Raw genomic sequence first — 24602 nt, 5'->3', positions numbered from 1 at the left:
TGTAACCAATCATATTCGTTATACGCAGCCATGTCCCACCCCAATCTTTCAGGATGTAAACCATAGTAAACATGTCAAATACTACAAATAATATATATATATTTTAATTCTGGGACTAAATCATAGCATTTTTATTTTGGGACTTTAATATAGTTTTTAAAGTACTTTTTGTAATTCACAGAGAACCAGGACAGAGGAATGAGAGAAATGTATGTAGGTAAAATTTTGTTCAAATAAAATAAAAAGTTGAATTAAATACATTTTGGTTTTGCCCCACGTAAAATAACCATAAACTGGGATAAGTGCCAAAATAAATGCACAAGAGTCTCAGGAGGGTTAACATTTTGTTGTTGTTGTTGTTGTTGAAATATATTTTATTGTTTATTAAAAGGTTAGTTCACCAAAAAATGAAAATACTGTAAATTATTACTCACCCTTATGCCATTCTACACCCGTAAGACCATTAATCTTCGGAACACAAATTACGATATTTTTGATGAAATCCAAACTGTTGAAATCACGTGACTTAGGCGCTCTGAATCATGATTCGACACGCTGATTCATAACACTCTGAAGCTTCATGAAGCAGTGTTTTGAAATCAGCCATCACTATAAGTCATTATTTAGTTTTTTTGGTGCACCAAAAATCTTCTTGTCACTTTATAATATTAATATTGAACCACTGTACTCACATGAACTGATTTAAATATGTTTTTAGTACCTTTATGGATCTTGAGAGAGGAAATGTCATTGCTGGCTATGAAGGCCTCACGGAGTCATCGGATTTCAACTAAAATGTCTTAATTTGTGTTCTGAAGATTAACGAAGGTCTTACGGGTGTGGAACGGCATAAGAGTAAGTAAATGACAGAATTTTAATTTTTTGGTGAACTAACCCTTTAATTAGGAAAAGAAACTTCTCTACTTGTATTTGTTTATATATTTTATTTACTTTATAATTTACGTTTTTTTTATTATTATTATTTATTTGCGAGCAAAAAAAGAGTCATGAGTGAGTCAAGATACGTGGGTGTCTGAGCAAGACCAATCTTTATGTTTCTTATCTTGTTGATAGTTTAGAACCAAAGGAATCTGTCCGTTTAGCGATTAGGTCAGGACGATTGAACTGTGGAGCGCATCGATTTCGATCGATTAATGTAGTCTTGCAATCGGTTATCTGCAGAGCTTGACTTCTACTGCCTTGTTTACAACACCACAGTCGTGAATGGCGAATAAGGAAGTACAGTTGCTATGGAGAGAGATACTGGTGCAATCGCTTTAATTAAAGCTCTTGGGTGAGTAACAGCGATTTAAAAACTACGTGTTATTCTTGTCAAGAAGATAATAACAATCACATCTGTTTTAATATTGCATAGGTATAAGAGCAGAGAGTGCTTGAAGACATGTCAGTGTGACGAATTACCTTGCCCTTTGCTCACCTGGCTGATCTCTGAACTGAGAGCAAATTGTCCTGATGTACCAGGTAACCCAACCAAGACAATCCTATACAATGTTTCCACCCCATTGATCTCGTTTTTTAGTCGTTTGTGATAAGCCAATAAGGGATTTCCATGTATCATATTTAAATGATTAGAGCTGCACTTTTAAATCTAATAATAATGTGTATTTAGCTTTAATTCTAGGCCTTTGTTTCACAGACGAGGCTTAAGCTAGTTCCAGACTAAAATGCATGTTTGAGCTGGTTTAACTGAAAGCAACTTTCACTCACATATCTTAAAATATGTCAATGCCACTGTTTTGCCTCAAGATGCACACCAGTAATGTACATTTATAAAAGCTACTTAAATATCCTAATTGAACTGAGGCCCAATCCTGGCTTAAACTAAGACCTGTCTGTAAGAATCTTCCTGCCTATAAGACAACAATTGAAGACTTCAGATGCAAAACCCTCTAAGTGCCATCTGAAATTTTCTTCTAAAATGAGCATTTTTATCAAGCTTGTATGTTTATGTTCAGTTATTTCACTCTAATGGCAATGAAAAGGACCTATTAATTGCCATTAAAGTGAAATTACTGAACTTTGTTTAACCATCCATTATGCATAAAATGTAACTGTGCTTCAGCACGGAGAGTTGGTGGTGCAGTTCTGGTCGGGGAGTTGAGGGAGGTGTTGAAGGAGATGTCCTGTCCTCAAAATGCACTTCTATCAGAGCACCTTAGCCCGCTTCTCCTGTTCAGAGTGACCGGTAAGGTAGGGAGGTGATAGATGTGCTCAATTTCTGCATTTTTAGGATTTTCTGTGAAGAGCTACTGTGCATATTATTATCTTTCATTTTACAGAGTATTTACTGTCCGAGTTGATGGCAGCGCGTATGCTGAAGTACACAGAGAGTCATCCAGAAGATCCAGAAGAGATAAATGGCAAAGAGCATTGTGAGACGAATGGCAAAGAGCAAAGAAAACGGGAGAGTCTTACTATGGGCAATGAAGATGAGCATCAGAAAACCAGTCAAGGGGAAGAGGATAAAACTAATTGGAAAGAAGTAAAAAAGGATCTGGCAGAGCTGTTCCAGACTCTTGGCTTAGAAACATCCTCTCAGATGAGTGATGCCTGTGCAGAGGTAGGAAACTGATCACCAGTGAATGTCTAGTAAGGGTTAGGGTTAGGGTTAAATGAAAATTATTAAAATCATTACATTCTTTAAAAAGTTTCCAATTAGGGCTTTTTCGCAGCTATGCTATAGAAGATCTTTTTTTGAGTTCCACCAAAGAACCTTTAATTGAACCTTTTTTAGTTCTTAATGTTGACATGTAACGAAAGTTGCAAAGTCTTTTCTTCTCTATTATGACGTATATCAGAGTGAAACTCCTTTTTGAATGAGAAAAAATGTAGGGCAGGACTTGATTTTTTCCATCAGCAATTGATTTGATAGTTGTGGTTTGTTATTGGTCGATCTCATGTGAGTGACAGGTTGCCCCGTCCTCGTGCCAGTAAATACATCATCAGAGAAGAGAAGAGATGTTGCTGCAAGAGGGATGGGAAGTTATTTTGATTAAGATTATAATGGCACATGGATTTTAAAAAATGATGTGCACGGGGAAATCATTCATAATAAGTACTGCAATATTCCATAAAATTGGAATTGTCCATTTTGAATTTCATGGTGACTTTAAAGGAACACTCCACTATTTTTGAAAATAGGCTCATTTTCCAACTCCACTAAAGTTAAACAGTTGAGTTTTACTGTTTTCGAATCCATTCAGCCGATCTCAGGGTCTGGCGATACCACTTTTAGCGTAGCTTAGCATAGTTCATTGAATCTGATTAGACCGTTAGCATCTTGCTCAAAAATGAGCAAAGATTTTCACTATTTTTCCTATTTAAAACTTGACTCTTCTGTAGTAACATCATGTACTAAGACCGACGGAAAATGAAAAGTTGCGATTTTCTAGGCCGATATGGCTAGGAACTATACTCTCATTCTGGCGTAATAATCAAGGAACTTTGCTGCCGTACCATGGGTGCAGCAGGTGCAATGATATTACGCAGCGGCTGAAAATAGTCCCCAGATAGGTAACTGTTTGATGTTCATGTTCCAAAAGCTCATCTTCAGTGTATTCCGGTTCAAATAGATACGGTTCAGTAAATATCTTCTGAATCTTCTCTCACAAATGTCTCCATGGTTGCAAGGCACGCTCCCTGTACAAGCAGGTGGTCACGTTGGTTATGTTGACAGAAGTTAGCCTATTTTCCGGCGCTGTGTAATATCATTGCGCCTGCCTATATTGCAACTTTTCATTTTCCGTCGGCCTTGGCATACGATGTAACTACAGAAGAGTCAAGTTTTAAAAAGGAAAAATATCGAAACTCTTTGATAATTTTTGAGTGAGATGCTAACGGTCTAATCAGATTCAATGAACTATGCTAAGCTATGCTAAAAGTGGTACCGCCAGACCCGGAGATCGGCTGAATGGATTCGAACACGGTAAAACTCAACTGTTTAACTTTAGGGGAGTTGTAAAATTAGCCTATTTTCAAAAATAGTGGTGTGTTCCTTTAAAGGAACCATTTTTTTCTTAGTGTGAAAAACTAATGATCTAAAAAACCTTAAATCCTTTTTTGGAATGTAAAGGTTCTATGGATGATAATGGCACCATAGATGCAAATAAAGAACCTTTATTTTTAAGAGTGTGCTAGAGATTTTGAATATTTTTAACATAACATGAGTGTCATTCATTCAGGTGGAGTCAAGGCTGACATCACTTCCAGAAGGTGAAATGCCAGAAGCGTTACTGAATACCAGTCTGAACTCTGAGCAATGGGTACGTATTGCAAAATTACATTTGACCTATTCCAGAACTCTCTTCCAGAACAAACATTTTCACAATTATTGTTTTCACTCTTAGAAAAAGATTAATGACATCAACAGAGCTCTCTGTAAGGATTATGAGTGTCGGCGCCAAATGATGATCAAGCGCTTTTATGTCACGCTACAATCCTTTGCTTGGGGAGAGAGGGGAAAGGTACTAACATTTTTTTTTTTTTTTTGCAAACCTTCAAGTATGTATTGAAATATTTGTTTCATCAAGCAAATTCTCTATTTTCTTTCAAGGAACGCAGTGCTGTGCTTTCTTCCATGCCACACTTTTCACCTTCCCCTAAGTCCTCTGTCTCCATTGCTATGCTGTTGGCGACCAGAGAGGATGAGTCTCGCATTAGGCCAGTTAAAGCAGGGCCTTCAACAGCTGTTCACAAGGTGCCCTTCAGCAAAGTTTTACTTCTAATAGTAACAATAATTCACTTTTTTTCCCCAGCATTGAGTGCCTTCAATTTAGTGAGGAAAATTACATAAGAAAAGATATAAAATGGGCTTTCAATAAAATTTGGCTGCCTATGCGGTAGGAAGGCGAAAAAAAAATTTAATCGATGTTATTGGGCATGTTGCCATCCAAGACCACTCCTAGTCTTCCTCAATTGGATAGGCTTGACCAGAGTCAAATACCTTGCTTGAGTAGGAAATACTTCTTAGGAAACTTTTTGTCATAATGGTGTCGACATGTATTGTTCATTTGAGCAAGAATTCAAAGTGTAAACGTTTAGCGGAAGTGAGTTATTTTCAGTTTCTAGTGAAGGATCCAGAGCATTGTAGGCAGTGGCTAATGTCTGCAACGAATTGTAAATTATAAAGAGAAAACCGCGAAAAGCTGAAAAACCTCTGTGTTTGAAGTGTCCTTTTTTATATTTCTGGATGACTACAAAAACTGTGTTTGTATGGAAGCTTGTTTCTGCCACTTGATAAAAAACTTTTTATCTCACAATTCTGACTTTTTTTTTACAATTGTGATATAAACTCACAATTGCTAGGTATAATGTCAGAATTGTGAGATATAAACTTCATTGTTAGAAATAGTCATAATTGCGAGATTTAAAGTTTAGGATTGGGGGTGGGGTTAGGATTTGGCAATCAAGTAGCAACTCAATTTTGCAGGGAGTAAAAATTCAGAACAGCACCGGTAAGAAGGCTGTAGCCATAATATTTTTTACCATAATGTTGTTTAAAGAGTAGACAAAGTACGATACAATTTACAGCGATAAACCTACTCTTACCATAACTGTTCTGTTAATAACCCTCTGTCGATCCGACTTGTGGGTGGGGATACAAATATGCGAAAGTACAATTTGTAGTTTTCACCCTGTAGAAAGCCCTGGAGCTGTCGAAAGTCTGCCAATTACATGTTTTGCATCATCCAGTGGACTTTTGCTGACAAATAAATGTGAATTTCTTGGTCCAGGTCACACAGAGAAAGACTAAACATTGTTCATTTACATATACCTCTGACATTGTAACAATACAAAGCGGGTTGAAAATCAACTTTGACTTTACAACAATTGATGTGAAACATTTGTTTGTGCAGGTACTAATGGGCAGTGTCCCAGACAGAGGGGGACGTCCAGGAGAGATCGAGCCACCGATGCCCAGCTTCACCGGCCGCAGTGAGGGAGGAGGCAGTCATCAGCAGTATAGAAAGAGAAGGCGAGAATATTCAGGGAAGAAGAAGAAAGATAAAAAGAATTAGAGGTTTGTTTTTTAGTGCTAGTTTTGTAACTAACACAACACAAAGAGCTTGTTATAAGGAGGCAATATTTCTCAGTAACCTGAATGATCATGGACTATGCTAAAAGATTAAAAAAAAAAAAATTCTTATTTAATGTTTCAAATCACTTAATGCACTATTTAATTTGATGAACAAAAATGTAATAAGTTCATTTCAATGAAATGTATAAATATAAATTGCTACAAGCTGTATTTTCTTTTCACAACCAAGACCTATGACATTATTAAAGGCAATTATGTTTCCTTTAAAACAATGTTTTTTCTTTAAACTCTTTTCCCTTATTACATTCCCCCAATAATATGCATTATTAGTTTATCATGTCGTTTTTTATTTTTTTACATGTGCATTTTTAAGCAGTTGTTGACGTGACATCTCAGGCAGTGACAGCAATGCCCCACAGTTCATTCATTGAAAACTACTAACATTCGTCTAGTTCTTAGTAATAATTAAAATATTTTTTTTATGGCCTAAATTGTTAGATTTAATAGAGAGTACATAGAAAATATGTGTTATTATGAATAGATATAGATTGTTTTAAAAAAAATGTTACAGCACATATAGTATGTATATATTATATGCTGATATATAATTGTTAACCTATAATCTTAATGCTGAAAATAGGTTTATGTCTAAACAGTAAAAACTACTCTTTTTCAGTTTTATCTCAAAAGGGAGTTTATCGCAAGTTTGCATGAAACGGAAGTTTCAATAGTCTTTCTTCCCTACTTTGATGAATATCTGAGCGAAGTGGTGTCATGACATATCGGTCCTGGCTCAAAAACGGATCTCTATCAACTATCAGTTAATGATACGAACAATATTAATTTATAATATGTATAGCTTACTATATAGTGCATCATTAAAAAAGTTGAACATAATTTCTTTCACTTGATAAACTGTTAATAGGGTATTACTTATTAAGTAAATAACTGAACATCATTACATTCTTTTTATAACTGAAATGCTTGGACACTTAATTTAACATGTAATTACATTAAAGGTGATTGTGAACACATGTAGGGTAAGTGCAAATGCGTGAATAAACTAAGCTATCATCAGGCTAATCGGGTATGTATGCTATGCTAGTACATAAGCTTAATAGTACAGACATTAATGGTCGTTTAATGTAGTCCAAACAGCATTTATCATAACATGATTGTGTAAGAATTGTAATCAGGCACTAGAGAGTACCTATTAAAAGTAATTGAGCTAATGTGATCGCTTGGGGTCCTAACAGAGACTTGGGCTGCATCCAAAATCCAAAATCACTTCCCTACTATATAGCAGGTGAAAAACAGTATGTGACCAAAGAAGCATGTCCAAATTCACAGTAGTCATAATAAAAGAGTAGGTGTAACTTGATGACTGACTACTTCCAGCGAGACTGAAGAAGTGTGCATATATGATGGAGGGGAGAGGATTTGAGAATGCCAGTGAAGCAACACAACTGACACTGGTTGGTCATGTGATAATGACAACATGGTGAATGTAGTTAGTACATCCGAATTACATTCATACTACACACATTCATACTATTTAGAACACTTTTTAGCGGTCGTTAAGTAATTACTTATTCAAAATAAGTACCTACTTGAGAGTATGCAATTTCGAACGCAGCCCTGATTATGAGGAAGACCTGAGGAGGTGTGTCCCAATTTGCGCACTATTCTATGACATTTTTAAGTACAAATAGTGCAAGTAGTGCGTTCACACTGAAAATTCCAAAAAGAAAAAGTGCACTCTAAATACCCAGATGATGCACTAAATTAACAGAAAAAAAACGAAAGTTGCGTCCCAAATGACACACTATACACTATGCACTTATACACTATGTACTTATGCACTATGTACTCCCCTATGTAGTGCATAAATTGTATAAGGTTATTTTGTCATTTAACATCGGAGGCTGACAGACCCTTCCCCTCCACTACATAATTGAAGCTGCGACAGTTAAGTGCATGAAGTGTCCAACATTCCACACTTCATTATTTCTGTTTATAATTTAGTGCATCATCCGGGTATTTAAAGTGCACTTTTTCTTTTTGGAATTTTCAGTGTGAATGCACTACTTGCACTTAAAAACGTCATAGAATAGTGCATAAGTATGCGAACTGGGATGCATCTGAAGTGTGGAATGTTGGACACTTCATGCACTCAACTGTCGCAGCTTTAATTACGTAGTGGAGGGGAAGGGACTGTCAGACTCCAATGTTTAATGACAAAATAAACTTCTAAAATTCATACACTACATGGATGAGTACATAGTGCATAAGTATATAGTGTATAGTGCGTCATTTGGGACGCAACTCTTGATTGTTCACCACAACAGCTTCTGAACATGTAGAAATGCAGGGCGGGACTTAATTGTCCATCAGAAATTGATTTGATGGTGGTGGTTTGCTATTGCTGTGATGTCATGTGAGTGACAGGTTGCCCCGCCCTCATGCCTGTAAACAGAAGAAAGAGAAAAGGGAGTGGAAATTATTTTTATATTTTTTTATTAAAGATTATGAGAGCACAATATTCATTATTTTTATTATTATTATTATTTTAAATAATAACGTGCACGAATAAATCTTTTATTACAAATCCTGTCGATGTTGATTTCATGGTGACTTTAAACTGAGAAGCGTAACACTTAGGGATAGTTTAAAAAAATACTTATGTTATTGTAATAATATTCCTCAATACTTTGGTGTTTATTATTGATATGTTTGGCGTAAGGAGTTGAACTTGTGGGCAGTAAATGGTTAACTGGAGTGTTTGGATTAAGACGCTGTCTGGTAACCAAGGACGATTCACACCCTGACAACATTAAAAAGCGCTGAAACTTTGCAACACAACACTGCACAAGCTCGCATTTCATTAATTTATATTCACACTAAATTTAGGACGGAAAATATTTTTCTTTGGAGTCGATAAAACGAACAGTTTAGACTATTTTGTTGTCAGTTACACTATGTATGCTGCAAGTGCAACTGTATTTTTTTCGCAAGTCTTATTTTTTCCCTTACAATACTGGATTATTTTTTAAGTCGATTAAATTGATTTGATTCAATCCAAGCCATGTCTGGAATTCAGCATGCATCCAATCAAAGCATCAAGCCTTTTAAATCCGGCGAGGAATATATCTATGCCATGAAAGAAGACCTGGCAGAATGGCTGGGAGATTTATACAACATAGACATTGACGTAAATAATATTTTGGAGATGTTAGAGACAGGTGCGCTTCTGTGTGCTCACGCCAATAACGTGACACGAGTGGCGGATGACTTTCTGAAGAGGAGCGGACCCTCTGAGCTCCAGATGCCCGCTTCTGGAGTCACTTTCATCAGCTCTGCACATCCTACAACATTCCTGGCCCGGGATAATGTGACGAATTTTATCAACTGGTGTCGAAAAGAGATGAGCATTCCTGGTATGTTTTATTATTTTAATGTGACGTTTTATATTTGTCGAATAAAAAATTATTACTCACAAGAGTATATAAAAATAGCTTGATATAAAATCACATGTTTGCAATTCGCACACTTACCACTAGGTAGTGCTGTGAGCTCACAATAGCTTGACAAGTGTTGGGCCGTTTGCTCAAATGTATTTTTCCCAAGGTTTTTACACATAAAACGTTAATTGTACATTTGATTCATACGTTTAAAGTCATATACATTCACATTAGAGGAAGATTCATGTCATAAGAGTAGCCTTTACATGTATTACATATATGGGGGCCACCATATTGAGATCACATGACCAATCGAATACTTGTCTTTCTGTACTGTTCTGCAAGTCTATACTATGGTGAACGTGATTTCACCAAGTACAACATCTTTGTTGATCCTTTGTTGAACAACATTCCAGTCAACCAATCAGATTTGAGGGGTAAGTTTATAGTTTAAGTTTAGGCTTAAAACCAGGGTTAGGTGCTTCAACATCAGTGTTATTCACCTATCATTTCCCTCAGATTTTAAGGACAAGTTATGGGTAGGGTTAGGACCTATTTTTGGGATATGTTGATCCAGGAACATGTCTTACTTGGCAAAATCATGGTGACCTCTATAATATATCCTTGCTAGTGGAATAAATTAAAGGTGCAATATGTAAGAATTTTGCAGTAAAATATCCAAAAACCACTAGGCTAGTGTTATATATTTTGTTCACTTGAGTTCTTATAACATCCCAAATGTTTGCAACTATTTGTAAATCGTGAGAAAATTGCAATTTTAACCAAGGCTCCGGGACGTGTGAGGAGTCGCCTGTCAATTGCGCCATACCCGCGTTACCCTCGGTTTCCGGTTTTATTTTGTAGAAACCATGAAAACACCAAAGACGCTTTAATATTACATGTTTTATTAGACAAGGGAACAACTGTTTTGATATATTTATAGACAGAAACATTATTATTGTTATTTAGCTCAACACATTTAGTCTTATTGTTTAAATCTAATTTTCTTGATTTTTTTGCGAGTACCATGCTTTACCATGCCTCAGAGAAAAACACTATTTTGTCAAGTAGCTAACATAGCATAATCAGATGCAGCTTTATTTTTAGTAACAGTAATACAGAATTTTCTCCATCATACAATACGTTTTAAAATTAATTGCATGCCATTTATCAACACAAGCCATCCAGCATTTAATATGATATTCTAAAATCGATCTATCTTACTGCAGTGTAACAGAGTAACGTTATAACATCATTTTCAACACTCTCAAATGTATTTGATATGATAAACAGAGCTGCGTTACCTCATACTCATGACCGGAAAAGCAGAAGCAGCGCCAGCGACTGTGTCTTAATAAAAGTTTCACTGTTAAAAAAAGTTCAGCTCCCGCAACACTCGGTCCTGCTCTGCTTCATACTACAGTAACATTAATAATCACATCCATGAACATGATTTCTTCCCGAGTCCTATCCCGATTCTTTTCCACCGTCCGTTGAGGCGAAGACCGCATGTCCCAAGATTCCGCGCTCAAACTTGGCGTCATCAAGCTATGCCTTTGTTTTGTATAGGCCTCTAGTGACAGAAATCCTACATATTGCACCTTTAATGTTAAATAGCAAATTTCTGACATCAGTAAATGAAAACTTTGCTTGATGCCGCATCCTACAAGGTGTAAGTCCAAGATGACTGTCATATAGACCAGCGTAACATAAACAAAATACCTTTTATTTTCACAAATTTGTTCCTGTTCTGTTTTCTGCTACCATCTTAAACTACCCCCCTTGCAGATGTACTGATGTTCGAGACAGACGACCTTGTCCTGCGTAAGAATGAGAAGAATTTTGTGCTGTGCCTCCTTGAGGTGGCCAGACGGGCCTCTCGTTTCGGCATGGCTTCACCAGTCCTCATTCAGCTGGAGCAGGAGATAGAGGAGGAGATTCGTGAAGAGATGGAGGACTTGCCTGCTCAGCCCAAACCACAGAAGCGCTTGATAAACATCCAGAACCTGGATGAGATGGTGCTGCATTAATTATTAAATTCACATGTTTACTGATGTGCCGAGGGCATTGGATTTTAATTAAGAATTGAATCTAAATGAAGATATTTTTGCATAAAATCATTTGATACCATCAAAATTGTGGATTTAAAATGACCCAATTTGGTTTATTGCAGTCTTTGAATGATCCCTTTAGGTGAATCTCACAAAACCTGTCAAGAAGAACATATTTCATATTCGCAAATTCAAATGAAATCAAAACAGCAAAATGAAAATAAACGACTGTTTGCATTGTAATATGTTTGACAACAATTGAGCACATAAAAGTTAGAGCAGAAGATAAAAACTATTTATTTAAATTGTAAAGAATTTATACATTGTAAAGTTTTTAATTTTTTAATGTTGTGTCCAGACTATATATATATTGAGCACATACATAAAACATAAATGAGAATTTAAAGAAGAAAAATGTGCTAAATTGTAAAAGAAAAAAAGAAAGAGTCAGTGGTCCTAAAACTTAATTTTCTGTATTAAAGGTGCCCTAGAACTTTTTTTTAAAAGATGTAGTATAAGTCTAAGGTGTCCCCTGAATGTGTCTGTGAAGTTTCAGCTCAAAATACCCCATAGATTTTTTTTTAATTAATTTTTTTAACTGCCTATTTTGGGGCATCATTAGAAACGAGCCGATTTCAGGTTGCAGCCCCTTTAAATCGCGCGCTCTCCGCCCCCTCCCGAGCTCTGGACTCTATCACAGCATAAACAAAGTTTACACAGCTAATATAACCCTCAAAATGGATCTTTACAAAGTGTTTGTCATGCATACTGAATGCATGTGTCGGATTATGTGAGTATTGTATTTATTTGGGTGTTTATATTTGATTTTGAATGAGTTTGAGGCTATGCTCTGTGGCTAACGGCTAACACTACACTGTTGGAGAGATTTATAAAGATTGAAGTTGTGTTTATGAATTATACAGACTGCAAGTGTTTAAAAATGAAAATAATGACGGCTCGTCCCCGTGAATACAGTAAGAAACGATGGTAACTTTAACAACATTTAACAGTACATTAGCAACATGCTAACGAAACATTTAGAAAGACAATTCACAAATATCACTAAAAATATCATGTTATCATGGATCATGTCAGTTATTATTGCTCCATCTGCCATTTTTCTCTGTTTTCCTTGCTTGCTTACCCAGTCTGATTATTCAGCAGTGCACATCCAGACGTCCTGCCCTTGTGTAATGCCTCAGTCATGGGCTGGCATATGCAAATATTGGGCCGTACACAGTAACGTAACAGTCGGTGTTATGTTGAGATTCGCCTGTTTTCCGGAGGTCTTTTAAACAAATGAGATTTATATAAGAAGGAGGAAACAATGGAGTTTGAAACTCACTGTATGTCTTTTCCATGTACTGAACTCTTGTTATTTAACTATGCCAATATAAATTCAATTTTTAATTCTAGGGCACCTTTAAAGATATGTCTTTTTTTTTCACCATTGATGTCTAATGAATATTTTCACAGTCACAGTTGCTGTTGGTTGTTAGTAATTAGTCATTTAGCAGATACTTTAATCCAGAGTGACTTGCCTATAAAGTACACTTAATGCAGACACAAGCCATTTGTAATTAAATGCTTTGCTCAAGGGCACAATCAGTGTTGCCAAGTGTGTGATTTTCCTGCGGAATTGGGCTACTTTTACAGTTTCTGCAGGATGTTTTTTGGTCTGCGGGTGTAAGGGACATATCCCAGCCTCCTCACCCAGAACTAAATTTTTACCCCCCGGAACACAATTTATACCGGAACCCCCCCTTTCCTCCCCATTTGGGCTGGTTTTGTAACACAAACCTGGCAACCGGAATAATGTTGGCTGTTCATGGCTTGCTCCTTCCAGCGATTGAACCACCAAACTTCTAGTTACCAGTTTTAAAGGGTTAGTTCATCCAAAAATTAAAATTCTGTCATTAATTACTCACCCTCATGTCATTTCAAACCCATAGGACCATAAGACCCTTCCATAGACAGCAATTTAATTACCGCTTTCAAGGCCCAGAAAGGTAGTAAAGACATCGTTAAAATAATCAACATGGCTACAGTGGTTCAACCTTAATTTTATGAAGTGACAAGAATACTTTTTGTGTGCAAAAACAAACCAAAAATAACAACTTTATTTTAACAGTTTCTTCTCTTCCCTGTCATTCTCCTACACTGTTCACACAGTGCAGGGCTTCCGGGTTCCATCTAAGAACGGCAACTCATTATTGGCCGTCTCCTGCATCAGCAGCACACGCATGTGTCGTGGTGCTCACGTGAACAGCGTCGGCCAATACTGAGCCGGCGTTCTGACATAGAACCTGGAAGCGCTGAGCATAAACAGCGTAGGAGAATGACAGAAGAGAAGAAGAGTTCATTTGCAAAAACAGACAACTCAGTTTTTAGTAATTCTCACAAATCGTGTGTGTGTGTGTGTGTGTGTGTGTGTGTGTGTGTGTGTGTGTGTGTTTTAAAATGTGCATTCCAAGTAATTTCAATCAAACTGCAGTTGGGTTGTTTTGATTAAGTAATAATAACTCCAAAAAATACAGGTAACTTACAAAATTAAAATTCATTGAAAGTATGTTTTTTATATATATATATATTAAAAGTTTTTTTATTTTTTATTTTTTTCAGCAAAAACAGATAACTCCACATTTCATGTTGAACCAAACCAAGTAATTTCTTTGTAATTGCATTTACACACACTCAAACACACGTGTGCACACAAAGGCACACACATACACATATGCATGAATGCACGCGTGCGAACACACAAACGCAAAAGGGTTCAGCATGTAAGACATGTATGGTGTACAAGGACATGCAGGAGTCACAATTATAAATCCTCGATCACTTTTAGTCAGCTTTGACGAATCTCTCCTCAGCGCATCTTTTTTGAAGTGACTAGCAGCCTTGTCACCTGACCTGAATACTGTGTGCTGATTCGCTAAAACAGATTTATCCGTTTCTGTACACAAACAACAAAGGCGCTTGTCAGTTTCTGCTGTAAAATGTGAACTCACGACGCCTTGACAGTAAACAAAACCAGCTTTTCTTTTCTGTATTTAGGGTTCAGAACGTGCTATATGCGGAGAATAGCGCACAGCAGTCAGTTAATTTTTTTTTTTTTTTTTTTTAAAGTGCCGTTTATCGTTATTTCTTGCAAATGAACTCTTCTAATGTTGAATAAAGTATTCTCATCGCTTCATAAATTTAAGGTTGAACTGGAGTCATGTGGACTATTTTAATGATGTCTTTAATACCTTTCTGGACCTTGAATGTGGTTTCGTTAAATATTATTGATAATTGCATAGAGTTTGTATTGGCGGTATGGATCTGTTCTGGGCAAAAACTCCCTGTGCATCCATGCAGCCTAGCAAGGATAAGAGCAGGGAGAGCAGCAATAACCCTCCTAGGGTAAACAGAACAGAACCAATATATGCAGATATAATTAATGTCAATAATTTAACATGTACACATATTTCAAAAATTAGTTTGATTCAGGGGAATCATAAGGCCAATCCTGACTGAAGAGAGGAGGAGCTGGGGATGGAGGAGGGTAATTGGCTCCTGAGAAATGCAATAGCTGCTGATAATACTGAAGAGCTTATATATGGGTTCTGTTATAGGCATCATATTGCTATAGGTACACATGAGTCACCTGGGAGTCAGCTGATGCGAGCTTGACTGACGTGACCTTCCAGAACTGACGCTAACGCTGGATAATTATATTGCGGTCTTTGGAGGAGTCAGAAAGCTCTCGGATTTCTCATTTGTGTTCCAAAGATGAACAAAGATCTTACAGGTTTAGAACAACATGACAGAATTTTAATTTTTGGGTGAACTAACCCTTTAAACTTTAAACACTACACCACCTGTAGCACGAACCCCAGTGTTATTCAACCAATATGGCATGCAAGAGGATGCCTTGGAAACAAGGACACCCAAAGGGTCAAAGCTGAACATCCATCTGTTCCTATAAGATTCATGCCTCTTTTTACCATTTAAAATGATTTGCAGGATAGGAAAAGAGGAGAACTTTGGATTAGCCTGCCATTTTGATTTGTGGGTCTTCTCCTTACTGATTTATGAAGGCTTTCAAAGTGGCAGGTTACATGGTCTGCTTAGAATACTCTATCAGAAGTGCGCGGGTCATTCCAATAAAGTTTTTGAGCTTGTGTTTGTACGTGTGTGCAGGTCCAGTTTCTAATAAGCCGATGCACCTGCCCAACCCAATTCCCCATGGTGAAGGTATCAGAGGGCAAATACAGGGTTGGAGACTCCAACACTCTCATATTTGTTCGGGTATACGAAACCTCTTTTTCTCTTTCTGTCAATTTAGTATTTTTCTAAGTGCTATTCTTACTTCTGCCTGCCTATGCTGGAAAATGTTGATCTATCACAGTCATCAAAATATGTCTTTTACTGTCTCAGAAGCTTTGTTTAGCAGAAATGAAAGAGTATCTCTTTTGTTGATATGACAACATGAGATAAATGGCTCCTAAACAAACTCACAATCAACTGTAGATGCTCATACATTTTTATTAAGAGTTATGTGTGTGTGTGTGTTTCTCTGTGTAGATTTTGAGGAATCATGTTATGGTGCGAGTGGGCGGAGGATGGGACACCCTGGAGCACTATCTCGACAAACATGATCCCTGCCGCTGCACTTCTCTCAGTACGCTCACATATACACACCTACAACTACCTACAAAAATTAGCATCAGAAATTATATAAACAGTGAAAGGTTTGTGGTAGTTTATCACGTATCTCAACCCAAGCATTTTTGTGTGAACTATCCCTTTAAAGTACTTAATTTCTCACCCTCATGACGTTCCAAACATGTAAGACCTTCGTTCATCTTCGGAAACATAAATGAAGATATGTGGTAATTTCGTTGCTTTCTATTTAGGATAAAAAAAAACTGTTGGATTTCATCAAAAATATCTTAATTTGTGTTCTGAAGATGAACGAAGGTCTTACGGGTTTGGAACGACATGAGGGCGAGTAATAAATGACAGAATTTTCATTTTTGGGTGAACTAACCCTTTAAGATCGGTTTGGTATGATGAAGTACGTTATGAGAAATTGTAGTAGGATTATGCCATAGTGGCATAATGTATAATCTTCACTAATATTTCATCACATCTCAACACATGTACTGTAGTAAATTAAAATAACTTATTTAAAGTGCCCCTATTATGCTATTTTAAAAGCTCCTAATTTTGTTTTCTCCTACAATAGGTTTACATGCATCCAAGGTCAAAAAACACATTAATTTTTATCATGATATACATTTGCAGCATCACCTCTTTTCTCACAGTGTCTCAAATGGTTTAATCAAGGATTCAGTCTCTCTAATCCCCTCCTTTCTGAGAGCTTCCTCTGCTCTGATTGGTCAGACGGCTCAGTCTGTTGTGATTGGTCTACCGCTTACAGCGTGTGTTGGAAATATAACACCCATTAGCATATCAGAATTTCAGCACTTGTACACAGTGATACGAACAGTGTCTATGGTGTCGGTTTTATCGCATCAATTCAAGTCCAAAAATTAAATATCGGAAGAAGTAGCTAATCAACCTGAACCACCATCGCAAGCATGACTTTAACAGAATATTTTGAACACTCAGTAGAAAACGTATTCATAAATGATTAATCATACTTACAGGCAGTGGTGTAGTCTACGTGATACGCAGGTATATGCCATATACCCACTAGGATAGGTCAAGGATTTCCTTATACCCACTTAAAAAAGCGCAAGGATACGTAACCATCCAAAAAATCGCAAAAAGTCTCATATTTCTATTCTGCCCATTTTACATAAATACAGTTTTGGCGCTTATTAATGTGGCATGACAGATCACTGTAGTGCCTCAGTTCAAGAGAAGCGGCAGCGTGAAGCAAACGTGAACTGATCTTCTCCTCCGCTTTAATACCAGTTACAGCGTGAAATAAACATGAATGAACATCTAAAGCTATGTTACTGAAATCCGATACGTATCATGTCTCCTGTAATAGCTTACTCATGTTGACAGCCACCATTTAAATGTTTATATTTCAAAAAACGAATTGGAGTAGAAATAATTTTAAAGTTAGTAGGCCTATTATACTGTAACCACATCGAATCACAGGAATCACAGTATACTCACTACACAAAACTAGACTACACCACTGCTTACAGGTTGTGATCCAGAGGCACAAGATGGTCCAAATAAAGTGGGTATTGCTGCATCTGTAATTGAATAAACATTTTGCAAATCCCACATTGACCTTGGCAAGATTTAAGAAGCAGTCATCAGTAAAATGACAGGAACACAACAAAAGGTTGGAGTTAAACTGCTGTGGTATCATTGTAAAAATGAATGTAAGCACTGACTCATCACTTCCTCATCCTTTGGAAGTGGGAAAACAGCGTCCTCTCAACATGTCGACAACACAAATCAAACTCTTCCAGTCTCAGATACAACTACAGTGTTTGAGGGTCAAAGTAGACATTGTATGCAGGCAGCCAATGAAGACCATAATCTGGCATTATGCAAATTTGTTACAAACCTATAGGTTTGAGCAGGAAGTAAGAGTTGAATTACTGATGACTCATTTCAGGCAGTTCAGAATCGGTTCTTTCTTTTGCGAGACAATAAATCCATTTGTTCTGCACTTTGGTCTTTGAAATTTTGCAGACCTTTCATATCCATAAATGGTTATATTACACACTACATGAAAGGTAATTTCTGAATAAAGCTTAATAGGGGCACTCTAAGGAATTGGATCAGTATTTCCTGCAAAACCTCTTGTTTTATTTCTCTCTCACACATGCATGCATACATCAGTCCATAAGTTGACCACACGTTCAGCTACTCCGGTCCATGAGATCAAAGAGCGGTTGACCACACCACGACCTGATGCCCAGTGTGCTTCTCAGACCACTCTTGTGCTGAGCCGAACTCAGTCCCCCCTTAAGCCAGTTGTCTGGACCCCTTCAGCCCCATACAGAGCCCAGAGAGGATGGCCCTCTCCCCCTCGCTCCTCCTGTTCCCCGGACCCTGAACATCAGCCCACCCGCCGGAGAAACAGTCCCTCTCCTAACAAGTAAGTGCCCAGTTGGTTTGCAATGCAGTACCTATATAGCTATTTAACTGTTACCACAATAAATATGGTCCGTTTTCTATGAAGTTGGCATGAAATTTAAATTCATTTTATTGATTATTTGGTGAATGATCATTCGTGCATGTTTAATTTTGATGTATGCAGGACCTCTCCAATCATTTCATCCCTATAAACCTCATCCCTTTCTTACAATCAACTGCAAGCTCGCATTCATATCTGCCTCTGTCCAATCAACAACTGATAGATAGAACCAGGTCCACAATTTTTTTTTACCCCAATAATCCATTTCACTTGTATGTATGTACATCACAATGCATAAGAAAAGATCTGTTGTAACTTCTGTTACATTTTTTCTGTTTATATACAGTCAGAACTTGTTCAAATGTCATTGGTCTAATTGAAAATCTTCCTCTCAGGCATAGATCTGGCTGACAGGATGATAAAAATCCACTTAAACCCTTGGATTTTCACAGACACTTTACTTGTTGTCTGAGACCCAGACAATAACAGCACACATTTGAGTCTAAGGTATAAACTTGGTTTGTGTGCAAGACAGAGAGACAGAGACTATGATTTATAAAAGAAAGAACATTTACAACTGAGCTTGCCCCTCTACAATTAAATAGTCACTAAGAAACAAACTTGTTCCACTTAATCATGAAATCTCATTAGCAATGTCACGCTTTTCAGCAAAGACCTCAGCAAGGATGTAATTACAAGGCCTATTATTTCACATTACTATTACTATAGTCTCTATAATACACACATTTAATGATCACCACATTTAATGTTGGCTATTAAATCATTGTAATAAAATTAGAAGAATAACAAAAGGAGAGAGCAATGGGAGAACTTAACATTCATGCTTCATTCAAGAATTGAACCATGTGAATGTTGTGCCTTGATTTTTGTGGTAAAGCATACTGTTAACATGAGGGTTTTAGATAGTTAATTTTAATCTGTAGTTTGCAACAATAATCACTAATGACAGACTGTATCACTGTGCGATTATTATCTGAAATTATATTTATTATCCAGATTGCATTTACACCTGCATTCCAATGAATCGCCTGTGTGATTGGATAAAGATGCAATCACACTTACCTGTGTAAAATGCAAATCAGCACTCACTTACATATTATATGAGTTTATACGAGTCATTTAAAGTCATTAAAATCGATGGATAACTCCAAGGGCCCTATCATACACCCGATGCAATGCGACGCCAGGCACGCCGCAAGTGTTTTTTGCTAGTTTCAGCCTGACGCAGTTATCATTTACACATCCAGTGCCCACGTTGTTTAAATAGCAAATGCACTCGCTCCCATCTGTTCGCCCATGGGCGTGCTGGTCTGAAAACGAGGTGTGTTCAGGTGCATTGTTGGCGTGTTGCTATTTTGAGGCAACTGAAACCATTTTTTTCAGTTGTTAAACTAGCAAAAGTGGATTCGGCACCTGTGCCATCATGTCGTAGATTGTTAAAATAGGGCCTCAAATGTTTTCTGTCATTTCTTGTGTTTTCTTTCTTTACAAAGCCCCCAGTAAAGGAAGTTAATGGGGATTAGATGTAAAGAAAATAGCTCTCTCTTTGAGAGGAGAAATGAGGAAAATGAGAGATTCCAAGTGTAGTTAAGTGGAAAAGAAGTTAGATAATTGGACATTGTTGAGTAAATCAGGTGAGCAAATCGCAAAACTACCAAGTCTGGTGTCTTTTTGACAATAAAAGCAGAAAAAGAAAAAGCTAATGACAAAAACTGAATGGCAATAACAAAAACACATTTGCATTTACACCCTAATTAAATGTGGTTGAAATCAGTCCCAGACCACCTCAGAATGTGAAAATGTAGAAAACACATGCCAATGCCTGGTGTAAATGAGGCCATAAACTGAGAGTGGGCCTGCAAATTGGTTGTTTTAATGTATCTCCACAAAGTGTCCATTTGATCAAATCCCTTCTGATCTGATGGAGTTTGTATTACCATATGCTTAATCATAGCTATTTGTGTCCCTAAATATTAACAGCTGTTGAGAAAGCACAGACTCACTGACAAGGCTCTGTGTGGGTGTTTTTCCAGATTAAGAGAGAGACCGAGTACTCCATCACATGTGTACACTTGTGCTGACAGAAAAGACAGCTTGAAAACAAACTCCGCCAGTAGGACAGGCAGAAATGCAACACGGACATCACCCACACCTCGCCTGACAAACAGTCTTCCACGGGCCACCCATCATCCTCCCACACCACAACCTGAGATACAGCGTCCTCAAACACCTCTAGTCCTTCAGAGAAACACCAATCAGATCCAACCCCAGCAAGCGCCTGAGAAGAATCTGGGTCAAACCTGGACCAAATCGCAGTTTGTTTCCAAACTGAGACAAGCTGGAGTAAAAGGACGAGAGAACCCGGACATACAAGAAAGTCCAGGAAGGACCTTCCAGAGTCTTCCCGGAAATACACATTCATGTCCCAAACCTCCGAACATCACCATTCATGAGCCGGAGAGCAATGGGGGTCCTAAAAAGAGTCTCATCCGCACCTTTTCTCCTCTTAAAGGGATAATAGGGGCCATCTCAGAAGCACAACACACCAGACCTAGAACACCAGCTAAGATCTCTCAAGAAGATAAAACGAAAAACATTCTGGATGTAACTGAACATGGAGCAGAGAGGTCAGTCAGCAAGAAGGTACAGCACTTGACCTTACCAGTGCCAAACATTATGCAGTCGCCTCTCATTAGCAGCTCAAGTAAACCTTCTGAAAGTTTTCTTGAGTCTCAGAAGTCTAAAGCAGATTTAGTTGAAGAGGGAGGAATTGAGAGAAGTTATCTCTTCACTCCCCCTCCTCTCAGCCCTTCTCAGGAAGCCAACCTCTACAAGAGCCTAGAGGAGGAAATCTTGTCCAATCTACAGCAGCTAAGCATTGACTCGGAAACCAGCACTAGCTCTGATGAGAAGCACCACGAGACTCCTAAGAATTCGAGAGAGATTCTATCTGACCACTGTAAGGCCTCCAACAGATCAGCGAGTCTTGATCGGGCAACACCCGACAGTGGAAACAGGGCTTTTGATGCAGTCATTGCTGAACTCTCTGGCGGCCAAAGGAAGATGGAGAAGGTGTCAGTTGAGAAGTGGGTGAACACTCTTCCTAAGGGTCTCAGAGTTAAGGTGGTGGAAGACCACACTACCGCACATCACCTTAAGGTCTCTAAACCTCGTATGACCAGTTCTTGGTCCTCATTGGGATCCAGTATGGATTCAAAGGAGACTGCTGATCTTGTGAAGGTGCCAGCTGACAACTCGAATGTTGAGACCAAAATCCCCCCTGGTAATGTATCAGGTTTAGGAACTGAACATGTAAAAAACCAGAGGAGTTGTTCAATCAAACAAAGAAGATCCTTAAGGAAGCCAGAGAGAGTGCCATCCATCTTTAAACTGAAACTTAGACCCTGTGTGCGACCGAGACGTGACCACAGGTCCGACCGAAAGCCTTCAAAGATCCCAACACCAGTTTTCTACAAAAGAACAAGCTGCAAAGACGCCAACTCTCACAACCAGAGAGGAAATGATGCCTCACACGGGCCTTTCGGCACAGACAACTCTCGAGGAAACACTTGGACTAAACCAAAATCTCAGGTCCCAATACCGAGTGCAACAAAGTGCCAAAGAGCAAACAAGGAACCACACGCAGATCAAGATCTGGAATCCTGGGTTTAACCAACAGCTCAGTAAATTTATAATTTTGGAGTTTACAGAAAATTTGACTGCTAATTCAGAAAAGCCATATGTTAGTCAGGAAATATTCTTACTTGCTATTCAAAAAAGCATTTCTCAGAAAGCGTTTAACATCTTTTACTAAGAAGCACAGCATTTTCATCAGAGATAAAGTTGCCTTACACTAAATTAAATACTTTGGTTTATTGATTGTTTATATTTTTTTAATGTAAAGTACATGCATTTACTGTATGAAAAACCTCATTGACTACTATAGTTTTAATGCCATAACAATGTAGCCATGTATAATATAATATTTTTTTAAAAATGTTAACCATATGCACTGTGTCAAGATGTTTACCAGTTCCACTCCGTGTACTATGCACAAGCTAAAGGGATAGTTCACACTAAAATACTGTCATAATTTACCATGTTGTTCCAGACTTGTACGACTTTATTTCTGCGGGTATCTCATTTTGTGTTTCACAGAAGAAAGAAAGTCATGCAAGTTTGGAGTGACACAAGGGTGAGTAAATGATGACAGAAATTTCATTTTTTGGTTAAACTGTGCTATATTCATAGCTCTTTAACATATAATTTGGAGTTGACTTATTAGACTTTAGATTAAGGATCGCAACATAGGTTGTCTGAATTGATATCCTTTTAAAATGAGCATTTCACCTCAATGTCACGCTTGGGCAGTCGGGGGCCTGTAGACGTGACGGATCGGATGTTATTCTTCCATACAATCAGGCGTTGAGGGTGATGAAACTTGCCTCATTTAATAAAAATGATACACTGACAACTGAGCCGTGTGAATATTTCCCACATCATAATGCATGGCCATGTACAGATTTATACGTTTATACTTTTACATTTTGTAACATGCTATGAATATGTCATAACTGTACAAGGATTTATCCCTGCGCGCTGTTTATTCATGCAGCTCCTCCAAGCATTCCGCTATCTTTTCTTCCTAGGCGTTTCCAAGTCACCTTGTGCTTCAATGTTTTTTGCTGCAGGTTTTATAAATAACTCTTGGCATAAGTCTGGAGCTAATAATAGCTTCGTCAGAACTGCAGCCTGTCACACTACAGCAGCTGTGCTCCCTTGCAACTTTCTTCTCCTTGTTCCCTCCCTCCAACCTCAGTCCCCTTTCATCCCCAGACTCTTGTCAGTGCGGAGCACTTTTGAAGATATCCTCTGAGGACTGTGAGAGCATGATACTGTGAGGACCTCAATTTTGTGGACTTCTTGGGATAAAAAGATTAAATTCAGCCTTTTGGAATTACACTGAATCTCATCCAGTTATTTTGAATGACAGTTTAGTCAAATAAAAATAGGAAAACATGCTTCCATTTGTCATGTTACCTGAAATGATTCTCTTTGATTATTTAGGGATTAATGAACATTAGTAAGCTTCACCAGCACAGTCGTTCCTCAGTGAGCCACAACATTAAGCAGTGCCTCACTGATTTACATAGTGCATGCTACGAATCACACCTTGTTCTTACTGAGTACGTGTAGTGCATTATATAAACAGTAGGGCAGATACACTACCTCTGAAGAACAGATACTGATGTAAGTATTGATTTTGTACTCATACATCACACAGAAGAGAATGCATTTTCTGTGTCCAGTGTCCCTTTATTAGACTTATGTGCTCTTTACATGTAGCCATTTGTATTTAAGATGCATTTGATCAGACTTTGATGTGTTGCAGAAGCTGGTCTGTATGTGTGCCAGAGATGCGCTGGGTTAAATTATTAAAGAAGGGAATATTTTTAGTCTTTTACTTACCTCACACAAACATCGTCCAAGACTCTGTATGACAAAGTGGATTCCACAATGTAAGATCATACATTTATAACACATTTACATTTAAATGATATTTTCCTCTTCTCCTTGTGACTTGATTTAATGTGTCTACAGCACTTCAAAGTGTGACAAATTCTCATACCTCGGCCTAAATTACATTTGGGGGATAAGACGGAGTATCAAGACATACTTTAAAGGGTATAGTTCAAGATCTGACACTATTTACTCATCCTCGTGGCTTTCAAAAGAAGAACTTACTATTCACTCTTTTTCATGCAATTACCATGAATGGAGATATTGTGCTTCATGATGAAATACACAACTTCTGCACCAAAGAAAAAAAGAAAAAGCAATTAACAAGCTAAAATAAAATAAAATATGAATATTAGATGAACTTAAGGTACTTA

At 37.6% G+C, this 24602-nt stretch overlaps 2 protein-coding genes and 1 long non-coding RNA gene across 3 annotated transcripts; 2 read left to right on the top strand and 1 right to left on the bottom strand.

Moving 5' to 3' along the window:
• Positions 1-1143: 1143 nt before the first annotated feature.
• On the top strand, positions 1144-6327 carry im:7138535 (uncharacterized protein LOC797998 homolog). The gene is made up of 8 exons (XM_048189615.1): positions 1144-1294; positions 1376-1482; positions 2084-2206; positions 2301-2581; positions 4203-4283; positions 4368-4484; positions 4574-4717; positions 5877-6327. The coding sequence occupies exons 1-8, from the start codon at positions 1251-1253 to the stop codon at positions 6036-6038; spliced, it is 1059 nt and encodes a 352-aa protein (XP_048045572.1). The 5' UTR covers positions 1144-1250; the 3' UTR covers positions 6039-6327.
• A 2522-nt stretch (positions 6328-8849) lies between these two features.
• LOC125267718 (GAS2-like protein 2A) lies at positions 8850-24166 on the top strand. Its single transcript, XM_048189613.1, has 6 exons — positions 8850-9495; positions 11308-11537; positions 15756-15863; positions 16140-16236; positions 18390-18648; positions 20742-24166. The coding sequence occupies exons 1-6, from the start codon at positions 9144-9146 to the stop codon at positions 22378-22380; spliced, it is 2685 nt and encodes an 894-aa protein (XP_048045570.1). The 5' UTR covers positions 8850-9143; the 3' UTR covers positions 22381-24166.
• Positions 11413-12747, bottom strand: LOC125267720. The gene is made up of 3 exons (XR_007184710.1): positions 12715-12747; positions 11648-11728; positions 11413-11525 (listed from the first exon to the last, which is right to left on the bottom strand). It is a non-coding gene; the product is annotated as an uncharacterized LOC125267720 (long non-coding RNA).
• Positions 24167-24602: the final 436 nt, after the last annotated feature.

Source organism: Megalobrama amblycephala, linkage group LG4 (genome assembly GCF_018812025.1).
Source record: "Megalobrama amblycephala isolate DHTTF-2021 linkage group LG4, ASM1881202v1, whole genome shotgun sequence".
In the NCBI taxonomy this organism is placed as follows: Eukaryota; Metazoa; Chordata; class Actinopteri; order Cypriniformes; family Xenocyprididae; genus Megalobrama; species Megalobrama amblycephala.
This window is presented reverse-complemented; position numbering and strand designations above follow the sequence as displayed.

What these genes read in the sequence shown, in the direction of transcription:
- im:7138535 (XM_048189615.1), top strand. Translation starts at nt 1,251, where the DNA reads ATGGAGAGAGATACTGGTGCAATCGCTTTAATTAAAGCTCTTGG. An exon ending in TGAGTGATGCCTGTGCAGAG is followed by an intron (nt 2,582 to 4,202) that starts GTAGGAAACTGA and finishes TCATTCATTCAG; the next exon opens with GTGGAGTCAAGGCTGACATC. An exon ending in CTTGGGGAGAGAGGGGAAAG is followed by an intron (nt 4,485 to 4,573) that starts GTACTAACATTT and finishes TTTTCTTTCAAG; the next exon opens with GAACGCAGTGCTGTGCTTTC.
- LOC125267718 (XM_048189613.1), top strand. Translation starts at nt 9,144, where the DNA reads ATGTCTGGAATTCAGCATGCATCCAATCAAAGCATCAAGCCTTTTAAA. An exon ending in AAAAGAGATGAGCATTCCTG is followed by an intron (nt 9,496 to 11,307) that starts GTATGTTTTATT and finishes CCCCCCTTGCAG; the next exon opens with ATGTACTGATGTTCGAGACA. An exon ending in TCCAGAACCTGGATGAGATG is followed by an intron (nt 11,538 to 15,755) that starts GTGCTGCATTAA and finishes ACGTGTGTGCAG; the next exon opens with GTCCAGTTTCTAATAAGCCG.